This window comes from Abramis brama, assembly GCF_963993115.1.
Source record: "Abramis brama genome assembly, chromosome: 17".
NCBI lineage: Eukaryota > Metazoa > Chordata > Actinopteri > Cypriniformes > Leuciscidae > Abramis > Abramis brama.
In genome coordinates, this window is record NC_139979.1 from 33897556 (window position 1) to 33922060 (window position 24505).

The 24505-nt window shown below is 36.6% G+C and overlaps 1 protein-coding gene across 1 annotated transcript in view; it reads right to left on the reverse strand.

Moving 5' to 3' along the window:
* grik3 (glutamate ionotropic receptor kainate type subunit 3) overlaps window positions 1–24505 on the reverse strand; it is a 154521-nt gene that overhangs the window by 72032 nt on the left and 57984 nt on the right. The window contains exons 2-5 of the mRNA XM_084088612.1: window positions 8804–8977; window positions 7624–7881; window positions 3860–4041; window positions 244–297 (exon numbers count right to left, since the gene is read on the reverse strand). Coding sequence (XP_083944738.1) covers window positions 244–297; window positions 3860–4041; window positions 7624–7881; window positions 8804–8977 — 668 coding nt within the window. The remainder of the gene's footprint in view (window positions 1–243; window positions 298–3859; window positions 4042–7623; window positions 7882–8803; window positions 8978–24505) is intronic.

A 24505-nucleotide genomic window follows, 5' to 3' on the forward strand; every position in this document is an offset into this window, starting at 1 on the left:
AATCACTTTGTTGCCTTTGTAGAGGCTTTTCAAAGACGTTTTGTTGATTTGAGCTTGAGGGAAGGGCTAATGTTTACACCGGGGCGGAGGAAACTCCATTAAGGCTGTTTTGTCAAGTGAAATTGATATTGCAGACTGGATCCAAAGCTCATCTGCAATTAAAAGCCATTCATCAAAAAATAAAGTGGGAGCAGCACAGGAACAAATGACATTCAATTTGCTGTTAGTATCGCGGTACATTACCAGAGTGGTGAAGATGTAGTGATAGTACTCAGTCATCATCCCCATCATCTGGGCCTGGAGGAAGAGGAGGGGTGGGGGAGGAAAAGAAAAAGAAAAAGGTCACTATGTCATGTCAGAGTAATTTGCAATCATTGTTGGCAGCCAACACAAACAATGTACAACAAATGAGATTGAATCAGAATAGCGGAACTATAAACAACTACTCAACTCTTGATCTATCGACGTCTCTCAGCCTGTGTTTCTATTATACGGCACAACAGCTAGTGTCTCATAGTGCTAAGGGCCCTTCAACACTGGGCAAAAAGTTTAAGTACAATCTACTTAAGTAATTTAAATTTCAATTACATTAAACTGGTTAAAAAATAGTTGAAAAAATAAAAAAAAGTTGAACTTATTTTGATAACAATGTAAAAAACATATGTTGTCGTAACTTATTGATCATTTTTTTGTTTTACAGTGAAGGTATACTTCACCCAAAACTGCCAGAAGGATCACCAAAAAATTCTGTCACCCTTGTGCTCTTCCAAATATGTTTTACTGTCTTCTGTTAAACACAAAAGATGAAGAATATTTATCTTTTGCATAAAATAAAAGTGAATGAGGACATACGATGGAAAGATCACATGGAGTTTGGAAACGACATGAAGATGAGAATTATTATTATTTATTTATTTTTTCCTGTAGGGCCCTATGAAATCCATTTGATTTTTCCCTCAAATTTCATTTTATTTGTTTACCCAATTTCCACGTTTTCAGTTTTCATTATAATGGTTTAATCAAATTTTAATAATAATAATAAAAAAAGTATGTGTAATGAATTGAATTCATAAACTTTAAAAAAAATTATAATCTATTAAAATTTTTAAAATAACACTGCCATATGATGGATGAAAATTAGTGATATTGTGTGATGTCCTTAAAAAAACATATTTTAATTATCTTTGCAAAGTGCATTCTACTTTACAATAGTAATGCATTTCTGTTATAATTTCTTCAAGTTTTATATTCCGGTGGTTTGTTGTGAAGCCCTTTGAGTTTCTCAGTGCATCTGATGACAGTTTTATCAAATGAAATGATGAACTTCACGTCTTCATGATGTGTGTGTAGTAGACGAATACGCAGAACAGTCAGACCCGAGACTCGATTTCAACAGCAGTCGTTTTGCAAAGACACTAGTCCATATCACCATTTGAGTAAATGTACAGCCCTTCTTTTTATGTATTCATCCAAATTTGTCCAAACTATATTATACAATAAATTCCAGTTTTATGCCAGGAGTTTTCCGCATCGTGGAAATCATAGGGCCCTAATGATTGTTTTATACAGGCCTATTGGTCACAGCTCCTCTCAATACATGTTCATACAAATGCTCACTGTTCCCTTGGTGTTCATATGTCTGCTTTAATTATGCAATCTGCCACGAGGAAAACCCAAGGTTATGCATGAACTTTTTCCCTCTTCTACACCTTAAGTTTGTGGAGAAGTCAGAAACTGTTTCATTTCCTACAGTGGGCTGCAGAAATAAACCCCTTCTATGTCTGTGCCTGTACTTTCTATATTCCCCAGTCCCTCTCTCACACACACACACACACACGCGCCGCCTTTTAAAGACTCCTGGGATTTAGCCCACAGACGTCTCAGACAGGCTCTGTGTCCGACTGCATTTCCACTTTCTCTCTGGCCTGAGGGGGAGAACATGCGCGACAGAAGTTCAGGAGAAGCTGACAGAGAAGAACGAGCCTCAGACAGGTTTCAGACAGGTGACCGCACGAATAAGCTTATTAACAGGACTCGGGACACAGAGAATCACACAACTTTTTCATATGACCAAATGCGAAATAATACAGCGCCTACAGTTAAACCTGGAAGAAATATGCAGGGGTGTCAAAGCTGAACGAAACGAAGCGCAAAATAACATCTCGAGACACTGTGAAAAAAAGTTCTGCTTGGAGAGGGATTTCTCTGAGATATAAACACATGAAACACATATTCAGTCCCCGTTTGACCAGAGGTCAACATTCCCCAGAGCAGATGCAGTGATTTCAGACACGCTTTTATTGTGTTGCAAGGATAAGTTTGTGAACGCACCACCTAAATCTACATACTGTATAAAAATACTGATTTCTTTCAATACTTCACTGCTTCATGTCAAGTTTCTTACTTGGCATCCTGGTGTTTGCTCAGTGCATTTATATTTCAGGCTGATAAAGCTAAGAAATGGTGTTTATATGACGGCCCCACAAAAGTATTTAGAGACTTAAATTGCCTGTTTTTTTTCTCTAAACACACATAGTCTGTACTCTATATAAGCCCATTTCTGCAACATAAGAATTATGACAAAAAAAGTTGAGATTATGAGATAAGTCATAATTATGAAAAAGAAATGCAAATTATGAGATCCTAAGTCATAATTATGAGATAAAAAAGTTGAAATTATGAGATGCTGTCATAATTTTGAGAATAAACATTATGGCAGTGTAAGTAATAATTATGATATGAAAAGTTGAAATGATGAGATGCTAAGTAATAATTTTGAGAAAAAAAGTCAACATATGACACACTTAGTTATAATTGTAAGATAAAAAGCTCAAATTATGAGATACTGTCATAACTATGAGGAAAAAAGTCAAAATTATGATATTCTAAGTAATGATTATGAGATAGAAATCTGAAATGATGAGATACTAAGTCAAAATTATGACATTCTACATAATTATGAGATACAAATTAAGACAAAAAGTAATAATTATATGTCATAATTTTGACTGTCATAATTGATTTTATCTTATAATTCTGACTTAACATCATTTTATTTTACTTATTACATCGTAGTTTTTACTTTTTTATCTCATTATGAATTACTATCTCAGAATTTTGACTTCAAACACATTATTTGAAAGGATATGATTTTGGCTGTACACATAAACCAAGCATTTGTGTCAAAAAACTGAAGTGTACTTTGGGCTTTCAGAACATTTTACCATCCGGTTCATTGTGCTGCTATAGACTTCATGTACGCAAAACTAAGAAACACTTTAGTTGCCTTTCAAACCTTTGATGTTTGGCTCTCTAAGAAACATCAAAGCAAATGGCGTCTTCAAACACATGATGCTCGAGCTACAGCAGCTTCACTAAATACTTTTACTGTACTCTTCATTTTCAGCAGCATATCTATTGTTTATCCTAATTTCAAATGTAAGCTTATGGCATCTTTCTTTTTACAAATGTCACTTAAAAAAATACTATGGGTGCTCTGTAAGAGATAGAAAATACTAAAAATACCAGTGGATGTTTCCCTGTAAATGAAAACGTATATATCCACAGCCTTGCACTCTAGCAGGCCTTTCTTAAGGGTGCCAAACAATAGAAAAATGGCCTAATAGCTTAAAAATGTCACTTAGTTTAACATTCTGTTTTTGCAATAACATTTTTAAGGACAGCTGAAGGGAATAGTTGATCAGGTCCACTGTAGATGTTCACACGTATGTGGAGTTTAATCTCCATTGTGCCTCCAGCAAAAGCATATAGCATATATAATTTAAAACGTCAGGTCCCAAATCCAATACAGCTTCACTGGACCTGGAGTGAAACTTCAAACAGACTTGACTGGACTCACTTGCTTGAGGATCTGGGCCGCCATTATGTGGCTGCAGTCGAAGATAATGCGAAACTCTCTGCTTCTCTTCATCTCTTTGAGCAGAGGTCTGGTGTCCGCGGTGTCCAGCGGGAGCTGCCGGATCTTCAGTCGGATGTTATACCTGGACGGAGCCATGATTAACTCCTGGAGTCTGATCAAACCTGCACAACAAGAGTCAATTACTGGATATGTAGTAGCAGCTCAAACCAGCCCTGGGTGGTCAAGCAGGCTCACAAACATGATAGCTAGCTTGAAAAAAAAGGTCTATCACACTGAAATCACCAATATTAGGCCATTTCCAAATGATTTGGATTGTTTGACTTGTTGAGCTGTGTCTGCTTGGCCTTCTGAATGCATAGTAAACTTTTACAATAAGGTCCAATTCGTTAACATTAGTTAAAAGGGCTGGGTAAAAAAATATCGATTTCTCGATTTTAATCGATTCTCATTTTTACGAACCGATATCGATTTCTTAAATCCCAAGAATCGATTAGGATAGTCATCCTGTTTTCAGTTGATGAATGAATGTAACATTGTAGCGCGCATCCCATACAATAAATCGCAATAATCTTTGTGCTTTGTTACTATTGATATGAAACAAAGTCTCAGATTCAAATTACGTCCATTTTCTTACGAAATTCAAAAACATAAACCATTTTGTCGCTGTGGCGTGAGATCGCTCTGGCTCAGCTCTAGAGAAGCAGAAGCACATGATCTTCTCTTCTGCATTAATAACACCAGTTACAGCGAGGAATAAACATAAATGAGCATCTGAAAATGTGTTAAAAGATAGAGTACAACTTATCGAAATCCATATCATGTCACATGGAATCGCCCAATCATTTACCTCAGAAAAACCATATCCAGTGACCATAAACTCGTTAGTCAGCTGGAAAAATGAACTCTAGAGAGGAGCATTTTGCTAAATATATGCACCATATTACATATTCATTATAATTTTTTAATGTTCTTCAATATTTAATGCATGTTTGAATAAATCTGGCAAGTTTTTATGACAGCCACCATATAACTTTATTATTATAAAAATAAATAAAAGTGTAATTTAAGTGTTTTAATACAAATCAGTTAATTTGATCCTGTTTTTTGTTTTTGTTTTGTTTGTTTTTTTGTTTGTTTTTTACCAATATTATAGTAGGCTAATGAAGCCTATAGGCTAAAACTGACTCCCATAGTTTACAGCATCAGTTAAGAGATTTGTTTTCCTTGAGAATATTTGCCATGTATTGTACCTGATATCCAAAATAATCAATACTGAATCGAAATCAAAATCATATCGAATTGAAAGCTTGTGAATCAAAATCGAATCGAATTGTGAAATTTGTGTCAATACCCAGCCCTATTAGTTAATGCATTGACTAGCATTAACTGACAATGAGACATACATTTGTTACAGTTTGTTGAACTTGGTTCCACTTTATTTCGATAGTTCACTTTAGACATTCTACTAACTATAAGTAACGTTGTAACTACATGTCAACTAACTCTCATTATAGTATTAGTAGACTGTAGTAGACTCAGTAGACTGTTAGGGTATGGTTCCGGTTAGTAAAATAAGTTGACTTGTTGTTGTTACTTACTTATAAGTTACTTACTTATAGTCTGTTGTGGGACCATCAAAATAAAGTGTTATCAGATATTAAGCAGACAGTCTACTAATACTCTAATAAGAGTTAGTTGACATGTAGCTGAGAAATTACTTATAGTTAGTAGAATGTCTAAAGTGGACTATCGAAATAAAGTTTTACCGTTAACCTTAGTTAACACAAATACGCGTAACACTATAAGAACGTTCAGTTATTCTATTCGTTCAGTTATAGTTCAGTCATTTATAAGTTATTATGATTAACTAATCATTTACAAAACATGACTATACAGTACATTCATAAATGATCAAAAAAATATATGTTAATGATGTACAAATGTGTTGTAAGATAGTTAATAAGTTATTAGATGTTCTATTATTAATCACTTCAAAATATGGATGTATAAAATTGTTGTATCATATCCGTGTTTTGTAAGTCATTAGTTCATCCTTAACTAATAACTTATAAATGGCTTATAACTCAACCAAAGCATTTAATGTTAACCAATGGAACCTTATTGTAAAGTTTTACTTTTTTTTATTTTTAATTTTTTATTGAGTGAATTGTAAATATTACAACACGATCCAGTGTAAATATTAAGTTAAAATAAATGTTTCAGTCATTTTGTGTAGCCTATATCTTATTTATATATTATTTTGTATATATTATATATATTATTTGAATTAAAGTATTATTGCTATTATATTGTCCGCCCTGCTCTGGTCAACTAGAGGCAAGTCTTAAAATGATTTAAATGTAGTTATATTAACATCATCTTAACTAATATGAAAAATCAAATAAATCAATAAATATGTACATAGTAAGAAAGAAAAAACGTAGAAATGTTACAAGTACTGGACATTTTCTGCTAAGTTCACAGATACAGTATTTCCTTTAAACCTAAAACACAGCACAACTTCATAATATAACTAGAATGTACATTTCCTGAAGAAAATGTGAGTGGTGCTTGCAGTAGCAAAATTTGGCATGGTAGCTAGGGTGTTTCTAGTGGGTTGCTAAGGTGTTATGGGTGGTTGCTAGGTGGTTAATAGGGTATTATGGGTGGTTGCTAGGCGGTTGCTAGGGTGTTCTGGGTGGTTGATATGGTGTTGCTAGGTTGTTGCTAGGGTATTCTGGGTGGTTGCTATGGCGTTGCTAGGGTGTTCTGGGTGGCTGCTATAGGTTTTAGATTTTGTGCTTTTGTCATTTTATAAAATAAAAATATTATTGTTTATTGCTATTTAGGTTTCTTTTAGTTTCGGCTTATTGCCAAGGCAGCATTTTTAATATCCATTTAGTTTATGGTTTCCAGCTAAAATTTACATTTTACTTTATTGCAGCTGTTTTAAATAGGTTTTAAGTTTTAGTTAACCATAATAGCCCTGCAACAGAGGTACATATCAGCTGAGACAGGACGGCCTTCGAACATTGTTTTGTTCAAAATGTTTGAGAACCCCTGAAAAACCCAGACGACCAGCTGATCTGGACCAGGATAGATTAACAAGAAACCATGTCAACTGTGGATGGAGAGAGATAAGAAAAGGCATCGGCATAATGCAGACAGTCAATTTAACATAGTTATACTGGTTGTATTTTTAAAATATATTAGTGCTGGGCAACGATTTATCAAATCCAAAATAAAGTTTGTGTTTAAATAATATATGTGTGTGTACTGTGTATAATTATTTTGTTATTATAAATACACACACATGGATGTATATATTTAAGATTTTTTTATTTATTTATATATAAAATATTTATATTTATATATAATATAAATTATATATAAATATATACAGTTTATACATGCAAATATTTCTTAAAAATATACATGCATGTGTGTGTATTTATAAATACAGATTAATTATACATAGTACACACATATATATTATGTAAAAACAAACTTTTATTTTGGATGTTGTGGACATCACATATGTTGCATCTCAGATGAATTTCTATCTATTCCCGTTCCTGTCATTGCTCGATCGCTTTGATTCAAACTGTTTGTATGATATCAAAGCCTGAAGACTCAATCTGACAGCAACAGGATTATGAACATTATGAGAGTCTCCTGCTTCTCATCACTGAAGTACAGTCTCTTCTCTGAGGACTTCACAGTTTCTCGACATCAACTCTCACCTGTGCTGTCGTCGTAAACCACCGTGGCCGTCTTCCACTTGAGGAACTGCACCAGGTCCAAGATAGCGTAGCTCAGGGAAGAGTAATCCGGGTACAGGTTGGCGTAAAACGAGTCCCTGTTGTCCATCGGGTGGTGTTTCCATCGCACCTGAATGTGTGGCACCTCCAGGGCGTTGCAGATGGACTGAACAGCGTTGGATGAGGAGCTGTGGGACGGCCCGAAGATGGCAACGACACCTAAAGACAACTGGTCACACGCTGCCGACGGGAGAAAGACACGTCACTGCATGCAGAATAAGTCAAGTCACCTTCATTTATATAGCACTTTTAACATTATAGATTGTTTCAAAGCAGCTTTACAGTGATAATAGGAAATTATAGTAATAGAGATTGTTTTGGCTTTACAGCAGCTCTAGAATAAAGTCATTGTCCAGATAAAGTTAGTAAGACATTTCATTAGTTTAGAAGTAGTAGTTGATAATAACTGATAACCAAACTTCTTTAAGACCCCATGAAATGGTTTGATGAACACAGTTGTCTTGTCTTTCTTCCTATTAAAATATGAAGTTGGGCATGTTGAAAGGATGTTTTATGTTGTGTGGAACAATGCATTATGAATTTTGCAGAAGTATACTTATTTATGTACGTTTATTTATTTGGTTACGCCTTATTAAGACCAGTGGTCGGCAACCCGTTGATTGCGATAAAAGTTTTTTTGAATGAATGAATTGATAAAAGCTACAGTTTTTAAAGGCTAGTTTGGACTGTTATAGAGCAAATTAACAACAAATAAATTTGCTTAGACAAAGAAGAAGAAAAAATGGCAGCTGGTATCAAAATTGGCCAATTTGCTTGTAAAAAAAAACACGGAACCGGCCATGAAAACATCTATAGGTTGATCTAGCCTGTCATCAAGGCCGAAAAGGTTGAAAAGGTTGGTGACAACTGATTTACATATTCTACTGAATATAAGTAACTTTGCAACTACATGTCAGCTATAATATTTCACTATCGCATGCATTTTCGGTCTTTAAAATGGGTTTTGGTCTAAAAGTGAGGTGATCAACGCTACGCATTATCGAATCAATCCTACCAAGTGTGAACACACCCATAGTTAACATTTGCTCAACAGTTCTGGTCTAAACACAGACAAAAACCTTTATGTTCTCACACCACTCACCTTTTCTGGAGGCCTCAAAGCTATCATAGATATTAATCCTCTGAATGTCATACGTTAACGTTGTGTTGGGCAATAACGTCCTGTTTCTGTTGATATTATTAACAGCGAATTTAAAGGCCAGTTCCTCTGAGCTGACGAGTGCCACAGGTCCATCCATCTGCTCAAAAATCCCCCCTAAAACACACAAAAAACAAGAGAAATCACTGTCAGATGAACCAAAGCTGAACCCAGAGAAGAAGCTTGCATCGCATCCAAACCTCTGGAGGTGTTTTGCATTTAGAGCTGTCGGCGAGCTCGGTTGTGTACTTAAGGATCCCCTATTCGATCTGCTCAGCAGAAAGAAAGAGTCTCTGACAGGCTTTTAAAGTTCAAGGCCATAATGGAGATGAGGAGACTGAAAGAGAGAATGAGAAGAGTAAATGGCCTCATCAAAGCTACCTTGCCTCCTTAAGGCCTGCAGGTCACCTTTCATTCCCTGATAAAATAAAAAGTAGATTCACACACAGGCCTATAGCTTGTGGATCGGATTTTTGCACAGAAGTTTGGAAGTTTAAAGCCGTTTTTGGAAAAGTCATTTCATAACAGTCTGCTGAGACTTTCAGAAATGCATTTTATGGCCAAGAAATTCCACCAATAGAAGTAAATTCTGTGTTTATTGACTTTAGTGTGTAATAGAAGCCTATAAAAAACAATAAAATGATAACATCTGGAGCACGCTGAGCAATCTTCAGCCCTTGAGGATTAATACTGTTAGACCTGCTTCACCTTCCCACAGCATATCAGCGATATGACGGTCTGGAAGACTTATGAGCTCAGAGAAATATTGGGAGACCAAAGTTTGTTCAGTTGTACACAATTCAATTTCACATATTATCACTTCATGCTATTTGGGATTTAAAATATTTGTATCACTTTCCACAAATACGGTGCATAATAGCATCTGAAACTCAAACTGGAAACTGTTTTCTTTTTCACTTTTTCAGTAAATAGCCAGAGAAAGGCAGTGCATACTCTTCAGAAAACACTGACCGGCCAAATATATATACATGCGAATTTAAAGGCCAGTTCCTCTGAGCTGACCTCTGAGCATTAATTCGCATGGGGTTTATAAATGGTTTAACTGGATTGCTCAGACAATGGATTTGTTAAAGTGCCCCTATTAAGCAATGTTAAAGACTCCTTATAAGGTTTTCATGCATCCAAAGTAAAAAGAAAAACAAATATTTGCTCATAATATCCATTGCAGCATCAGCTCTTTTCTCACAGAGACTGAAATGGTTCGATCAAGGATTCAGTCTCTCTAAACCCCGCCTGTCCGTGAGCTGCTCTGCTCTGATTGGTCAGATGTATGGCGTTATTTTTTAGTCAAAAGTCATGAGCGTGTAAGACATGCTCACGAGCACATTATGTTATTTCACACGCGCAAAAATGAACCTTCAGCTGGCATGATAAAAGTACTCGCGCACAAATTCAACAACCGAGAGGTGTACAAGTAGCTGCGAGCGAGCGCCTGGCATACTCTCATAGGTTAACTCTGCTTGTACAGTGGAATCCTGCTCGCGCGCAGCGGGCTTCTGCTCGCGGAGTGCTGTTTTGCTCGCGCAGTGGATTTCTGCTCGCTCAGCTGATTTCTGCTCGCTCGAGTCTACATGACTTTTGACAATTTGGGGGCGGAAACCAAGGAGGGCACTGACCCTCTTATGATTGGTCACTTTCATCATGGAAAATCTTGGGAAATCCTAACCCCGCCCACCTTCTGACGCAGCGCGCGTCACTCAGCTGCTCTGCTACTCCGGCTATCTCTGTGTATATTTTAGACAACGAAATATGTGATAAAACACCATACTAACTCTTTTCGTTTTCATTTAAAGAAAAATTAAACATGATAGCCACACAAATGTGGTTCAGGCAACGCGTATTGATTATATTCACTGCACATTGCCTATTTATAAAAAAAAATATATATATATAAAACACAAACCTGCCTCTTTTCGTTTTAAATATAATATAAAAACATTAAACATTTTAATATGGTCCAGGCAATATGTGCATTTGTACTAAACAACAGATTTTGCAGTAAACAACATTACAGTTTTTAAATTTTTTACATACAATTATTACAATTTAAAATGACAAAACTCAACCCAGTCTCTTTTTGTTAAATTTCAGTTTTTATCAATATATTAGCCATTATAAACGTATAAGTAAAAGGTATAAGAAGCTATACAAATAAAGCTATACATATAAGCTATTTAACTTTATCGTTGTATGGTTAGACTAGAGCGCTGACTTTGTATGTTTGACTGAATTGTTTGCTTTATTTGTATAGCTTCTTATACCTTTTACTTATCCACCTTATTCTGCTCTAAACAATGCGCGCTGCCATAACGACGACTCCGGTTGCCTACTTTCGGTTCGTAGCGCTTGACCTGTACTAGCAGCGAGAGAATGAGTTCAAGCTCCTCATGTGCAGTTGTTGGTTGTTTTAACAATTCAAAGAAGATTTCAAACTTTTTAGAAACTGAGTGTTTCGAGCATAAGATAAGAAGGAGATAATGCCCATGTCCGGTTCCGTATCAGATACATTCAATAAAGTAAACGTTTAGAGTGGTTAGCGTTAAAACTGAAGCATAAGAAAAAAAGTCGGAAAACTTTGCCCATTAATTAGATGTGCAAGGCAAGCAGGCAAGTTTTCGGGTTGTTATGGACAAGTAAAAATTACATTATTGTATATTATATGAAATACAATTATAATAAAATTCTAAGTTATGAGTATGACTACTGTATACTGTAGGCTACTGTTTTTATTTTTAAAAGGATGTGATGTTGTTGTGAGATTGTCTTTTGTCCATGTTAACATGACAGATGTGAAAAACATTTTGGCTCGTTTGACTCAGCTCACTGAAAAGAGCCGGTTCTTTTGACTCACGGCTCTTTAGAAAATAAATTCTTATCTCCTTCTTATCTTATGCTCGAAACACTCAGTTTCTAAAAAGTTTGAAATCTTCTTTGAATTGTTAAAACAACCAACAACTGCACATGAGGAGCTTGAACTCATTCTCTCGCTGCTAGTACAGGTCAAGCTACGAACCGGAAGTAGGCAACCGGAGTCGTCGTCATGGCAGCGCGCATTGTTTAGACTGAGCAGAAAAAGGTGGATACTTTTATAATGGCTAATATTGATAAAAACTGAAATTTAACAAAAAGAGACTGGGTTGAGTTTTGTCATTTTAAATTGTAATAATTGTATGTAAAAAATTTAAAAACTGTAATGTTGTTTACTGCAAAATCTGTTGTTTGGTACAAATGCACATATTGCCTGGACCATATTAAAATGTTTAATGTTTTTATATTATATTTAAAACGAAAAGAGGCAGGTTTGTGTTTTATATTTTGTTTTGTTTTTATAAATAGGCAATGTGCAGTGAATATAATCAATACGCGTTGCCTGAACCACATTTGTGTGGCTATCATGTTTAAGATTTCTTTAAATGAAAACGAAAAGAGTTAGTATGGTGTTTTATCACATATTTCGTTGTCTAAAATATACACAGAGATAGCCGGAGTAGCAGAGCAGCTGAGTGACGCGCGCTGCGTCAGAAGGTGGGCGGGGTTAGGATTTCCCAAGATTTTCCATGATGAAAGTGACCAATCATAAGAGGGTCAGTGCCCTCCTTGGTTTCCGCCCCCAAATTGTCAAAAGTCATGTAGACTCGAGCGAGCAGAAATCAGCTGAGCGAGCAGAAATCCACTGCGCGAGCAAAACAGCACTCCGCGAGCAGAAGCCCGCTGCGCGCGAGCAGGATTCCACTGTACAAGCAGAGTTAACCTATGAGAGTATGCCAGGCGCTCGCTCGCAGCTACTTGTACACCTCTCGGTTGTTGAATTTGTGCGCGAGTACTTTTATCATGCCAGCTGAAGGTTCATTTTTGCGCGTGTGAAATAACATAATGTGCTCGTGAGCATGTCTTACACGCTCATGACATTTGACTAAAAAATAACGCCATACAGATGGCCCAGTCTGTTGTGATTGGTCAAACAGTGTGTGACGCTCATTAGCATATCTGTATCTCAGCTTTTCCTCAGCACTTAAAGTCGGCATGAAACGGAAGTTGAGATTGTCATTTTTTCCTTGTTGTGACGTATATCCGAGTGAAACGGCTTCTGAAATTAGAAAAAAATGTAGGGCGGGGCTTGATTTCGTCCTTCGGGAATTGATTGGATCGTTGGAGGTTGGGCGTTGCAAACAAAATGGAGGCAGATTTGAATGCCAGTTTACATTCAGTTGTGGAGGATTTCTCTCCACCGGACTCCCCACCGTTACCCTCCCCTCCCGGAACCTTCACGTTCGTTGTCGTTCCGACTGTGTACACCGATGGGACAGCCGTGTCTGTCAAATGCAGAATTTGGACTAATCCCATTTTATATCGTATCAAATTCTTAAAAGATTCATCAGTGAAATGCCTTGCACACAAACGTGAATTCTCTGTTATTCCTCCTTCTTCGAAATGAAGGAATTCGAGCCAGCGGGCACGCAGAATTAGTTCTTTGGGGATAGAAAAGAGGACGTGAGGAAGAGCGCAACCAAAAATACACCTGACCACCATGTTGCTGGCTGCGATGACTGACACTGACAGGTTTCTCTGAGAGGCGGTGCAGAAACGAGACAGACACCGATAGCCGCACCCTCATCGGCTCTGGCCGCACCCTTTCGCCATGGCACGTGACCGAAAGAGAAGAGAGGTCGTTTTGAGGGGGGAGGGAAGGGTAATGTATTTGATTAAAGATTATAAGGGTACATGAATTTAAAAAAATAATGAAGTGCACAGATAAATCATTTATAATAAACACTACAATATTACATATAAAAAGAAGATTTGTCAAATTTGATTTCATGCCGACTTTAACACACAGTGATACGAACAGTAACAATGGCGTCGGTTTTACCATATCACGAGTCTCATCCTTTGGAAGTGCATCAAAGTGTGTTTGCTTTCTCAGCTCGGAAAACTCTTCCAGTCTCATCTACAGCTACAGTGTTTGAGGGCGGAGCAAAGAGACGCTGTTCAGCCAATCAAGATCACAGGCTGACATTATGCAAACTAGATGTACCGCATGGCGGTACAAAATATGACCGCCGCTCAGGCCTGCACTGGCTTTCCACAAAAAGAAATGACGTGGAGCAATTTGGCTGTATTGCGTGTTTATGTATATACCTAAAAAAAGTAGTAGTATGTGCATGTCTGTCTGTGTGTGTGTGTATGTGTGTGTGTTTGTGTATGTGTGTGTCTGTGTGTGTGTGTGTGTGTGTCTGTGCGTGTATGTATGCGTGCATACATGTGTGTGCGCGTGTGTGTTTGTGTGTGTGTCTGTGCATGTGGATTTGTATGTGTGTGTGTATGGGTGTGTGTCTGTGCGTGTGGATGTCAGTGTGTGTGCATGCTTGCGTTTGTTTGTATTCCTGCATGTGTGTGTGTGACAGTTAGGGTTGCCAACTTCAGAAAAGGAAAATGGGGACAATCGTGGTTATTTATAGGAAAATGAGGGACACTCAAAATATTTGTACTGTATCACACAGTGTACGTCATTTCAGTGTCTGCAGTTAAGTTTGTGTTTAAAAGGTTATCAGACATAAACACATTTGTATTGCTTAACCTATTTATGTATTTAATTCTAAAAATAATTTTAATGTCATACATGAAAAAAGTCATATTACAAACAAACCATAGTTCAAAATAACAGCATTTATCTAAAATAGAAAGCTTTTTTAACATTATACACTAGGCTTACAGTTCAAAAGTTTGGGGTTAGTAAGATTATTTTTTGGGGAAAAAAATAAAGAAAGTAATTGCCTACTTTTATTCAGCAAGGATGCATTACATTAATCAAAAGTGACAGTTAAGATAATGTTACAAAAGCTTTCTATGTACTTTCTAAAAGCTTTAAAACATTAATAATAATCAGAAATGTTTTTTTAGCATATTATTCCCTCAGGTAGATTACATGTTTTCTTGCGTAGCTGGATGTTAGACTCATGAACAATAATCACGTTGTTTGCATTCGCCAAAATTGATTAGCCGAAATCAAAATGTGGACAGTGAAAGGAAATTACCGTTAGCGCGAGACGAGTCCGGCTTGAAGCGGAAGCGACCAGACGGCAGAGGATGTTCGCAAATCAAACAATGATTTGTCTCAAAACAGTGATTAAAAAAAGCTGTGATTGGATGATGACAGGTGTCGGTGATCATTCTCAAGTGTCGTGGTCAGCACTGCTGCTGTTGCTGTTGTATCAGTCAGTGGTTTATCAGCTTGTCAAAAAACGGGACACGGGAGGTCACGCAAGGGACAAATAAATTAGGCCCAAAATGCGGGACGTCCCGCCTAATTCGGGACAGTTGGCAACCTTAGTGACAGTATCATCCTAAACCAGCAACCCTTCGCTCAACACCACCATCTACAGGCCGATGAGTGTACAGTCACTAAATGTGCACATAAATGAATTTATTTTATACCCCCCCATGGATGAAATTCTACGAAACTTAGCATACCCCCAGAGGATGTCAAGTTAATCATACACATGAAATATGGTGCAGTTCTGAACATCTCAACTGAAGATAGGGGCGATTAAAGCAGAATAATATTGCATTTTCATTTTTTATGGGAGGGGCGCAAATCACAAATGAGTGATTATGGGCTAGGTTGATGTGGGCCCTTAAGAGCAACATACCATAACAATTTCTTCATCCTCGGTGCCACGGTTCAGGTAGTTATTTAGGAAAAACTGCATTTTTTGGCCCCCAGGGACCAAACGAAATTTTTCCGTAAAAGTCTAGTGGGGCTACATGCCCACCAAATTTCATGTTCCCCGGTGTTTCGGTGTCCCTGGTATCGTTGACGAAAAATTCAGTAGATGACGGGAAAAAAAAAAAAAAAAACTTTGACAATCCCTATATGACCGCTTTCGCTAGCTACGCTAGCGGCGGTCATAATTAGTTACAAACCTACGTGGGTTCAGCAGTGAGACTGGAATTACTGACGACTCGTTTCAGGGAGTTAAGTATCACTTCTTTTATTTTAGGAGACAAAAACTCTTTAAAACTTTCCAGACCTTTTACATTCACAAACAGGAGTGTGTTTCCCAAGAGCATCATTAGCCAACTATGTTGGCAAGTTCTGTCGTTATCAGCATAGTTCAACGAGTCTGTGTTTCCTGAAACTACATTTCCAACAAACATTTGCAAATCGAATCGTAAAGTTGTGTGTTTGGAACGACAGATCTCGACCTGTGGTCAGAAGCAGAGTTTCTAGTTTGCATGACATGTGGACTCAATCAATCTTTATCTTAAGCAATAGAAGCAAGCTGACATTCAGTACAACCTGTGTCTTTAATTTAGAATACATACAAATGTCATTTACGTCTTTTAGTTTGTCAAGAGATTTAAAGCGCCGTTTTAGAAGAGTGCGCATGTGCGAATGTGCTCTAAGAACGAGCCTATGATTGAATCTGGAAATAAAGCAAAATAACTGAGAATAATGAGATATAGTCCTCAGATGCCATGTCTGTAATTTACAGCAAAACATCTAGCGTTAATTCGATCTCAAACAGATTCATTAAAAGTAGCTAAAACTCCACACGTGTGTGACATCATTAACCAACGTGGTTGAACGACCACTTTGTGACAATATGGTTTGGGGAAACAGTCGTGACTAGCTGGTTGATTTCTTCAACGATATATCGTACTATGGTAGTTTAAGGAGCGAGTTACGTCGTTGTACTTTAAACTTTAAAATCTCCCGAATTTTCATGCTATGTCAATCTTATATATAATATCTAACAAGTCAAACAGTTTTCCCTACAAAAATAGTAATGGCACACCAACCCTTCTGAATTGGAGACAAGACGAACGCTGTGCCAAACACAGAATAACCCTTGGGCTTTTTTTAACATTCCTTTTTAATATTTCCAATCCTGCCTTTCGAGTCCGTAGAATGTAGATCCATAAACACATGAATATTTAAGAGTTCTTGAGTCAGACCTCAGCACAGGTCAAGAGCAACCCTGAACATGGAGACAAGTTTAAGAGCGAGATCAGCATCCATCGAGACACACACACACACACACACACACACTATTTATGACTCCGCCGCTGCTTGACTTCTGAAGGGACATGATGCATAAACTCCCTGGAAAGAGCCCGACGCATTAAAATAAATGAATCCTGCCGGTTTGTGGGGAAATCTCATTAGAGTACATTAAGTAATTGCTGGAGTATATACTAATTTGACTATTAAGAGGATAAAATGTGCATTGCTCGGAAGCACTAAAATAGATTTAATAAAAAGGGGAGATCAGCTGCTGCGAGGAGAAAAACGCCCTGCGTGTAGCTTCGCAATAAATGCCTTTATTTCCAGATATACAAGCCATAAAGCAAAACGCTTGCGACTTCTCCGTCAAACGCTGTTTCCGATCAGGAGAATGTCTACGGATAAAGAGATAGGACACATTAATGGTGCAGGATATTTACGGCTCTGTGCTCTAAAGGGCCCAATGCAAATTGAGCTGTAACTTTTGATCTGAGATTTCTTGCACATCTTTCTCTAACATCAGTCAGTTTAACTTGCGATTAACTTGTTTCCAGTTTTGAAACAGCTTTACAAAGGCGGTCTAATTAATCTCTAGGGTTTTATCCTGATAGAGAAACATGTGCTCATTACAGCTGTTATCTTTACTAATACTGATGCCAGAACACCGCTTTACAATACACTGCTTCTTAAAGTAACAACACAATTATTGAAATAATGACGATAGTCCAATGATTCGAGTCACTGGGATCAAATCACCAGCACTTTTGTTCATCTTCGAAACACAAATTAGGATATTTGTAATATTTCTGTCCATCCATTGAAAGCTCATACCACCTAAACTTTGACGCTTCGAGACATTGTAAAAGTAATCCATGTGATTTGAGCGGTGTAACCAATTTAATCCATTTAATAGTAAAGGGAAGCTAAAGTGTGCTTGCATGTGTTTTGATATGTGAATGAAAGCCTAAATTAAATCTATTTCTCATATAAAGTGATCATGTCTTTTCAGAAGACTTGGATTAAACTGCTTGATTGATATGGATTATTGGGTAACACTTTACTTAAAGCCTTTAAGTATAATGCATTATAAAGGTGTATGTCTTCTTGATAGGTGAGGAACATTGTTTAGATTTGTTCTAATATATGCTGACCATTGCTTGAATATGCTCGTGTGTCATCTTTGCTTGTTTTTTTCATTTGTGATATTACTGTTGTTCGATTCAGCTCTGAAAGAGACACATATAAGCCTGGCGCGTTTAAACCTCCTCCACTGTCTGTTTCAAGCGTCGGCTCCCAAAATGTCTGAAAGGTAAGGTAATATACTCCTATGTTTGTTTCATTTGGTTCCTCATTTAGTGATTGATATAACCCCCTAATCTTGTCATAGTTGTAATATATTCGTTAATATGTGCCATAGAGTTGATCATGATAACTGTGAGGGTGTTGAGTGTCGTCTTCCACGTGAAACAGAGCTGAACTACTTTAATTACTATTAAAACACATTTGACATGGATTACCATAGTAACACATTGCTTTCACTTATTGATGATACTTATTATTGATACCCCCGGCCGGCAGGTACAGCAGAGGAGAGGTGATTTCAAATATCAACACTGGCCAAAAACTACCGATCCCACCTTTAAGTGGCCTTTTATTCCATTAATATTATCTGCAATTCGTTTTTTTTTTTTTATTAATTTAGATTTAAAAATAATAATTATTATACATATATTACCATGGTGTGATAATCTGTTACTGAGAAAATCTAGACAGAAGGAAAGACACAAAGTGTATTTTCTCATATGGTGTTTCATAATACTAAGACTCCAGCCTATTGCTGCAAAACAACAACAACAATAACAACAAAAACCCATTAACACACAAGGCAACTTTACAGCGGCGGGTCAGCTGACGGGTCAAGCGGTGCCTTGTACCCGGATATGCTGTCCCAGTCTGAGGGCTTGCCATGCACAGCCCACACAGCCACGCAGAGCTCAGCCAAAAGCCCAACAATGAGACAATATCATTATGTTGTGGATGAATGTCTGAGCTGTTCTAGAGGGAGCTCTTTTGTAGCCCGGCTCTCCTGGTCTGTTTCCCAGCATGCCTGTGAATAACTGAACCACTCGCACTGACACACAATACAGGAGACAATGGCCCGCAATAAACAATTACGGCAAGCAACCAGCATTGTGCACAACACTGACCAATTAAGGGACGCTGTATTGCCCTGTTATCCCATTCCATCTGTCTATTCCCCACGGAAAACAAGAGGAGAACTCGCTGTCTGTCTCCAGTGAGCGAGTGGAGAAGTCTGGAGAAACAGACATGATCTACAGTGGTCCTGAAACTCCATCTGACGGGCATAATGACTTTCAGTATGAAGATTATACCACAAACTGTCTAATGCATTTCTACACTATATTTACTTACAAATACAATAAAACGCTCTGGAAGAAAAGAATGAGAGAAGGACTGTTTATTAGCGTTGATAGACTCTCATTTTATCATTTGCTTTTCTCTTCTGGACTTCGGTTGGGATAGTACTGAGTATTTTATAGTGGCAAACTGACAATTATCTTTTGTCCATTGTTTTTCATTTTTAATCTTAGCTTTCTTTCTATGTTGTTTACCCATTTTCCTTTCATATCATTTCACACCTTCATCCTCGCCAAACATTTGAAATGAAACATTATTTATGAGTTTCTGACTTGATTTATTAATGACTTTATGTATGACTTCCACTCAAATTTGTTCCGCTTGTGTTTGAATAAAGCCAAAAGAAATTTAGTTGCATCTTGCATGTGCGTTTTTGGAGAACATACAATAAATAAAAAAACTAAAATATGAAATGGCAAGATTGAAATTATCATCTTAACAAAACTAAATATCAAACACACATGCATGAGAAGAAATGGACTGTGAGTTCCTTTATACTGTATTCCGTGAAAATGAATGTACGGCTGTCCAATGATTAGGCTAAATTAATTAAATCAAATAAATTACCTGATATGCTTATTAAATAATCCCAATTAATTGCATACATAAATATGTGAGCAAAGCCCCAAATGAAGATTATTTAAGATAATATATTAGGTAATTGCATGCAGACCTTGCAACAACAACAAAAAACTTACCATGTGAAGAAATATTGTGCCATCTGCTATTTTTGGTAATATTTTTTAATTGTATTTTTATAATTCTTGGTCCATTTCGATACTATGTCTGCCTTGTTTTCAAGATAGTGTGTAAAACTGGTTTAAATTAATAAAACAAAGAGTTAACTTTTTTTTTTTTTTTTGCCTTTATGGCAGCTGAGGCTTAACTTAATTAATTAATAAATAAATATAAAAAGTCACACTATTAATGATCGAATTAACATACGTTACATAACCAACAATAATGAAGCCCATTTTTTACAGCATTTCATCTATCGGTTATCTGAAGAACATTTCGTTTTTCTTCAGTTACAGAGCATTTCAAATTAGCATATAAATGCCAGCAGCCAATCAAGCTCCAGTGTAAGTCTTCAGTGATAAAGAGGATGAATTAAGATTCGTTCCCTCGTTCACCATCAAAACCCCCAACCTCTCATTTGCTCTGTATGATTAGCAATATTCATATACGTTTCCAATGTCGCCATATCTTCTCTGTCAAATAACTGTCAGGTAACAACACATTTGTAAAATCTAATTTTATGCTCAAGTGACTCGTTTTCCCGCCTCTGCAATTTATCACAGCGTTCGCTCTGTTCCTCTCTCTCGCACACTGCTTTTGTGTTTCACTCCAGCCTTTCATATCTCTAGCATTCCTGGGGGTTTTCTGAAACATTGCCCTATAACATTATACATTTGACAGGACGACAAACACAAGGACATCAAAAAAAAAAAAGACATATATTGTTCACCTCCCTAACATTGGCTGTGTATGTTTGTTTGAAACCTGTCATATATATTAAGGTCATTTTGATGCATTTTAAAATGTTTGATGTAAAAAAAAGGTGAACGCCATAAAACCACAACCACACACATTAAGACAAGTGTCAACAAAGTGTCCATTATATTATGAAGATTTTAGCCAAAAGGTTAAACTGTGTTTTTATATGTTAGGGTCAAGTTATTATATTTATATAAGTGAAAGCATGTTTTATCTTATATTTAGAAGCATTGTTTCTTGTTCAAATGACACACAGTATAAGAAAGATAACATGCAGCACATTCTTTCTTTCATTGTATATGCTTCATTCCATACATACACTACCTTTCAAAAGCTTGGGGTTGTTAAGAATTTGTTTTTTTTTTTTGTTTTTTTTAAAGAAATTGATACTTGTATTCAGTAGGGATCAATTAAATTGATCAAACATGACAGTAAAGACTTTAAAATAAATGCATTTTTTAAAGCTTTGTATTCATAAAAAATCCAGGGGAAAAAAATGTATGATGGTTTCCATAAAAATCTGAAGTAGTACAACTGTTTCCAATATTGATAATAATCATAAATGTTTCTTGAGCATCAAATCATCATATTAGAATGATTTCTGAAGGATCATGTGACACTGAAGACTGGAGTAATGATGCTGAAAATTCAGCTTTGATCACAGGAATAAATTACACTTTACTGTATATTCACATAGAAAACAGCTGTTTTACATAATATTTCACAATTTTACTACAATTTTGATCCGATAAATGCAGCCTTGGTGAGCAGAAGAGAAAATATTTGAACATTGTAGCATTTTTGCTTAAATATGCATGAAAAATCAAATAATGAATTTCATTGTGATTAATTACTTTTTTATTTCAAAGACTATTTATTTTTTTATTTTTTTATTTTTCAAGTGTTATTCCTAAATCATTGTAATAAACTGCCGATTTTTTTGTGAGGTTTTACCAAGTTCAGTGTAAAAAAAATCACACTGGGGTAGAAAAGGTCACTGAAAAGGATCTATTTTTTCATAGACAATAGCAGTGGAAATGTTCAACTGTTTTTCAAACAGACTCTAAAGGGGTCATGAACTGAGAACTCACATTTTCCTTGAGATTTTGACACATAAGAGGTCATCATACTATAAGAACTGAAAACGTAGTTTTTTAGTCCAAAAACAACTTTTATTGTAACCAAGCCCAGCGAACGACTCGTTGTGGAATGTGTGAAAGACCGCCTCTACAGAAGAAGATCTACACCTACTTCATCATCACAACTTTGGCCCCGCCCACTGGTGTGTTAGTGAGATGAGGAGGAGAGAAGAGCCATACAGGATCACTGTAATCAAATAAATAACATTACCTTCTAAAGGTCGCAATTTCGGCGCAGGATTTGCAAACAGACTTTTACAATATAGACTCGACAGTAATGCCACAACCTGATCTGTGAACAGTGATTTCTGATGTAATGATTCATGTACAGTCAGATGTTCTTTGTCTATGTGTCAGTAAATCAAACCAGTGACTAAAGAGTCAACTTCACATTGTTTATCTTAGTAAGATGAAAATAATCTGTTATTTAAACTGTGATTAAATTATATAGAGAAAGCGATCAAAGAACGCTCCCTTTACAATCGCTGGAGCTGTCAGTCAAACAGCGCATGCTTATCAGTGACTAAGTTCGCCAAAACTCCCGTTATAATCAACAAATCTCTTATTTACATTGTGTTTACCTTGTTATGATGAAAGCATTCATTAGTGAGCAGAAATCGAGTTGCAAAGACGAGATCAATGCATTCATGCACTCAACATGTCGGTGATCGGCTACAATGCTCATAACTGCAACCTTTCATGCCACAATCTAAATATAATGCTATAGATCTAAATAAAATACTAAAATCAACACTTTACATTAGTTTAACAATTAGTTAACCTTGAGAGCTGTAATAGTAAAAACGTGCTTAAAGTTTTCGAGAGAGTTCCACATGTAATACTAGCTATTTCATATGCAAAGATGTCAGCTAATCACAGCAGTGGAGTTTACACTGAAGTCTCACAGCAGCCAATCACATCAGTGAGTGTTTACACTCAAGTCTCACAGCATTGGGTGTTTACATTGAAGTTTCACAGCAGCCAATCACAGTCAAGTCAAGTCAAGTCAAGTTTATTTATATAGCGCTTTTCACAATACAGATTGTATCAAAGCAGCTTCACAGTATTAAATTAAAAAATACATCAATGCTTGTTTCTAGTAGAAAACGTCCACGTTTGGTAATGCTGATCAATAGTATTGTTGATTGATTAATTAAATTAAATATCCCCAAATATCCCCAACTGAGCAAGCCAAAGGCAACAGTGGCAAGGAACCGAAAAACTCCATCAGGTGACCTAATGGAGAAAAAAAACCTTGGGAGAACCCAGGCTCAGTCGGGGGCCAGTTCTCCTCTGGCGTTTTTATGAACTAGAGGTCGGATTTAACTATAAGATTAAAAGTATTATATGAATGCCTGGCTGAAAAGATGCGTCTTTAATCTAGTTTTAAACTGGGAGAGCGAGTCTGAGCAACGAACAGTATCAGGAAGACTATTCCAGAGTTTTGGAGATAAATGTGAAAATGCTCTCCCTCCTTTGGTGGATCTGGATATCCTAGGTATGACCAAAAGCCTTTATAGGGTGATTATAGGGCGATAGAAGATCCGTTAAATAGACTGGAGCTAAGCCATTTAGGGCTTTATAAGTCAGTAGCAATACATTGTAATTAATACGGAACTTTATAGGTAACCAATGTAATGATGATAAAATTGGTGTTATATGATCATATTTTCTTGATCTAGTAAGAACTCTAGCGGCGGCATTTTGGACCAACTGTAGCTTGTTTAATGAAGACGCAGGACAACCAGCCAACAAAGCATTACAGTAATCTAGTCTCGAGGTCATGAATGCATGAACTATTTTTTCTGCATCAGAAACTGATAGCATGTTACGTAGCTTAGCAATGTTTCTAAGGTGGAAAAAGGCTGTTCTTGTAACATATGAAATATGATTTTCAAAAGACAGGTTGCAGTCTAGTGTAATACCCAGGTCTTTTACTGTAGAGGATAAAGTAACAGGACATCCTACTATGTTAAAGTTGTAGTGTGAGAGGTTTTGTGGGCGGTTTTTTGAACCGATGATTAGTACCTCTGTCTTGTCTGGATTTAATAAAAGAAAATTGCGCGTCATCCAATCTTTTATATCTTTAACACACTCTGTCAATTTGGATAATTTAGCGTTTTCATCTGGCCGTGATGAAATATAGATTTGAGTGTCATCAGCATAACAATGGAAACTAATTCCATGTTTCCTTATAATATTTCCAAGTGGCAGCATATATATTGAGAAGAACAGAGGGCCTAACACAGATCCCTGCGGCACTCCATAGTTTACTGGAGTTATAATCGATTTTTCTCCATTTAAATAGACAAAATGGTAGCGGTCAGATAAGTATGATCTGAACCAACTTAATGCTTGTCCTTGAACACCAGTATAATTTTGAAGTCGATCTAAGAGTATTGTGTGATCTATAGTATCGAACGCAGCACTAAGATCAAGTAAAACTAGTATTGAGATACAGCCTTGGTCAGATGCTAAAAGTAAATAATTTGTAATTTTAACGAGCGCAGTTTCAGTGCTATGATGCAGTCTGAATCCAGA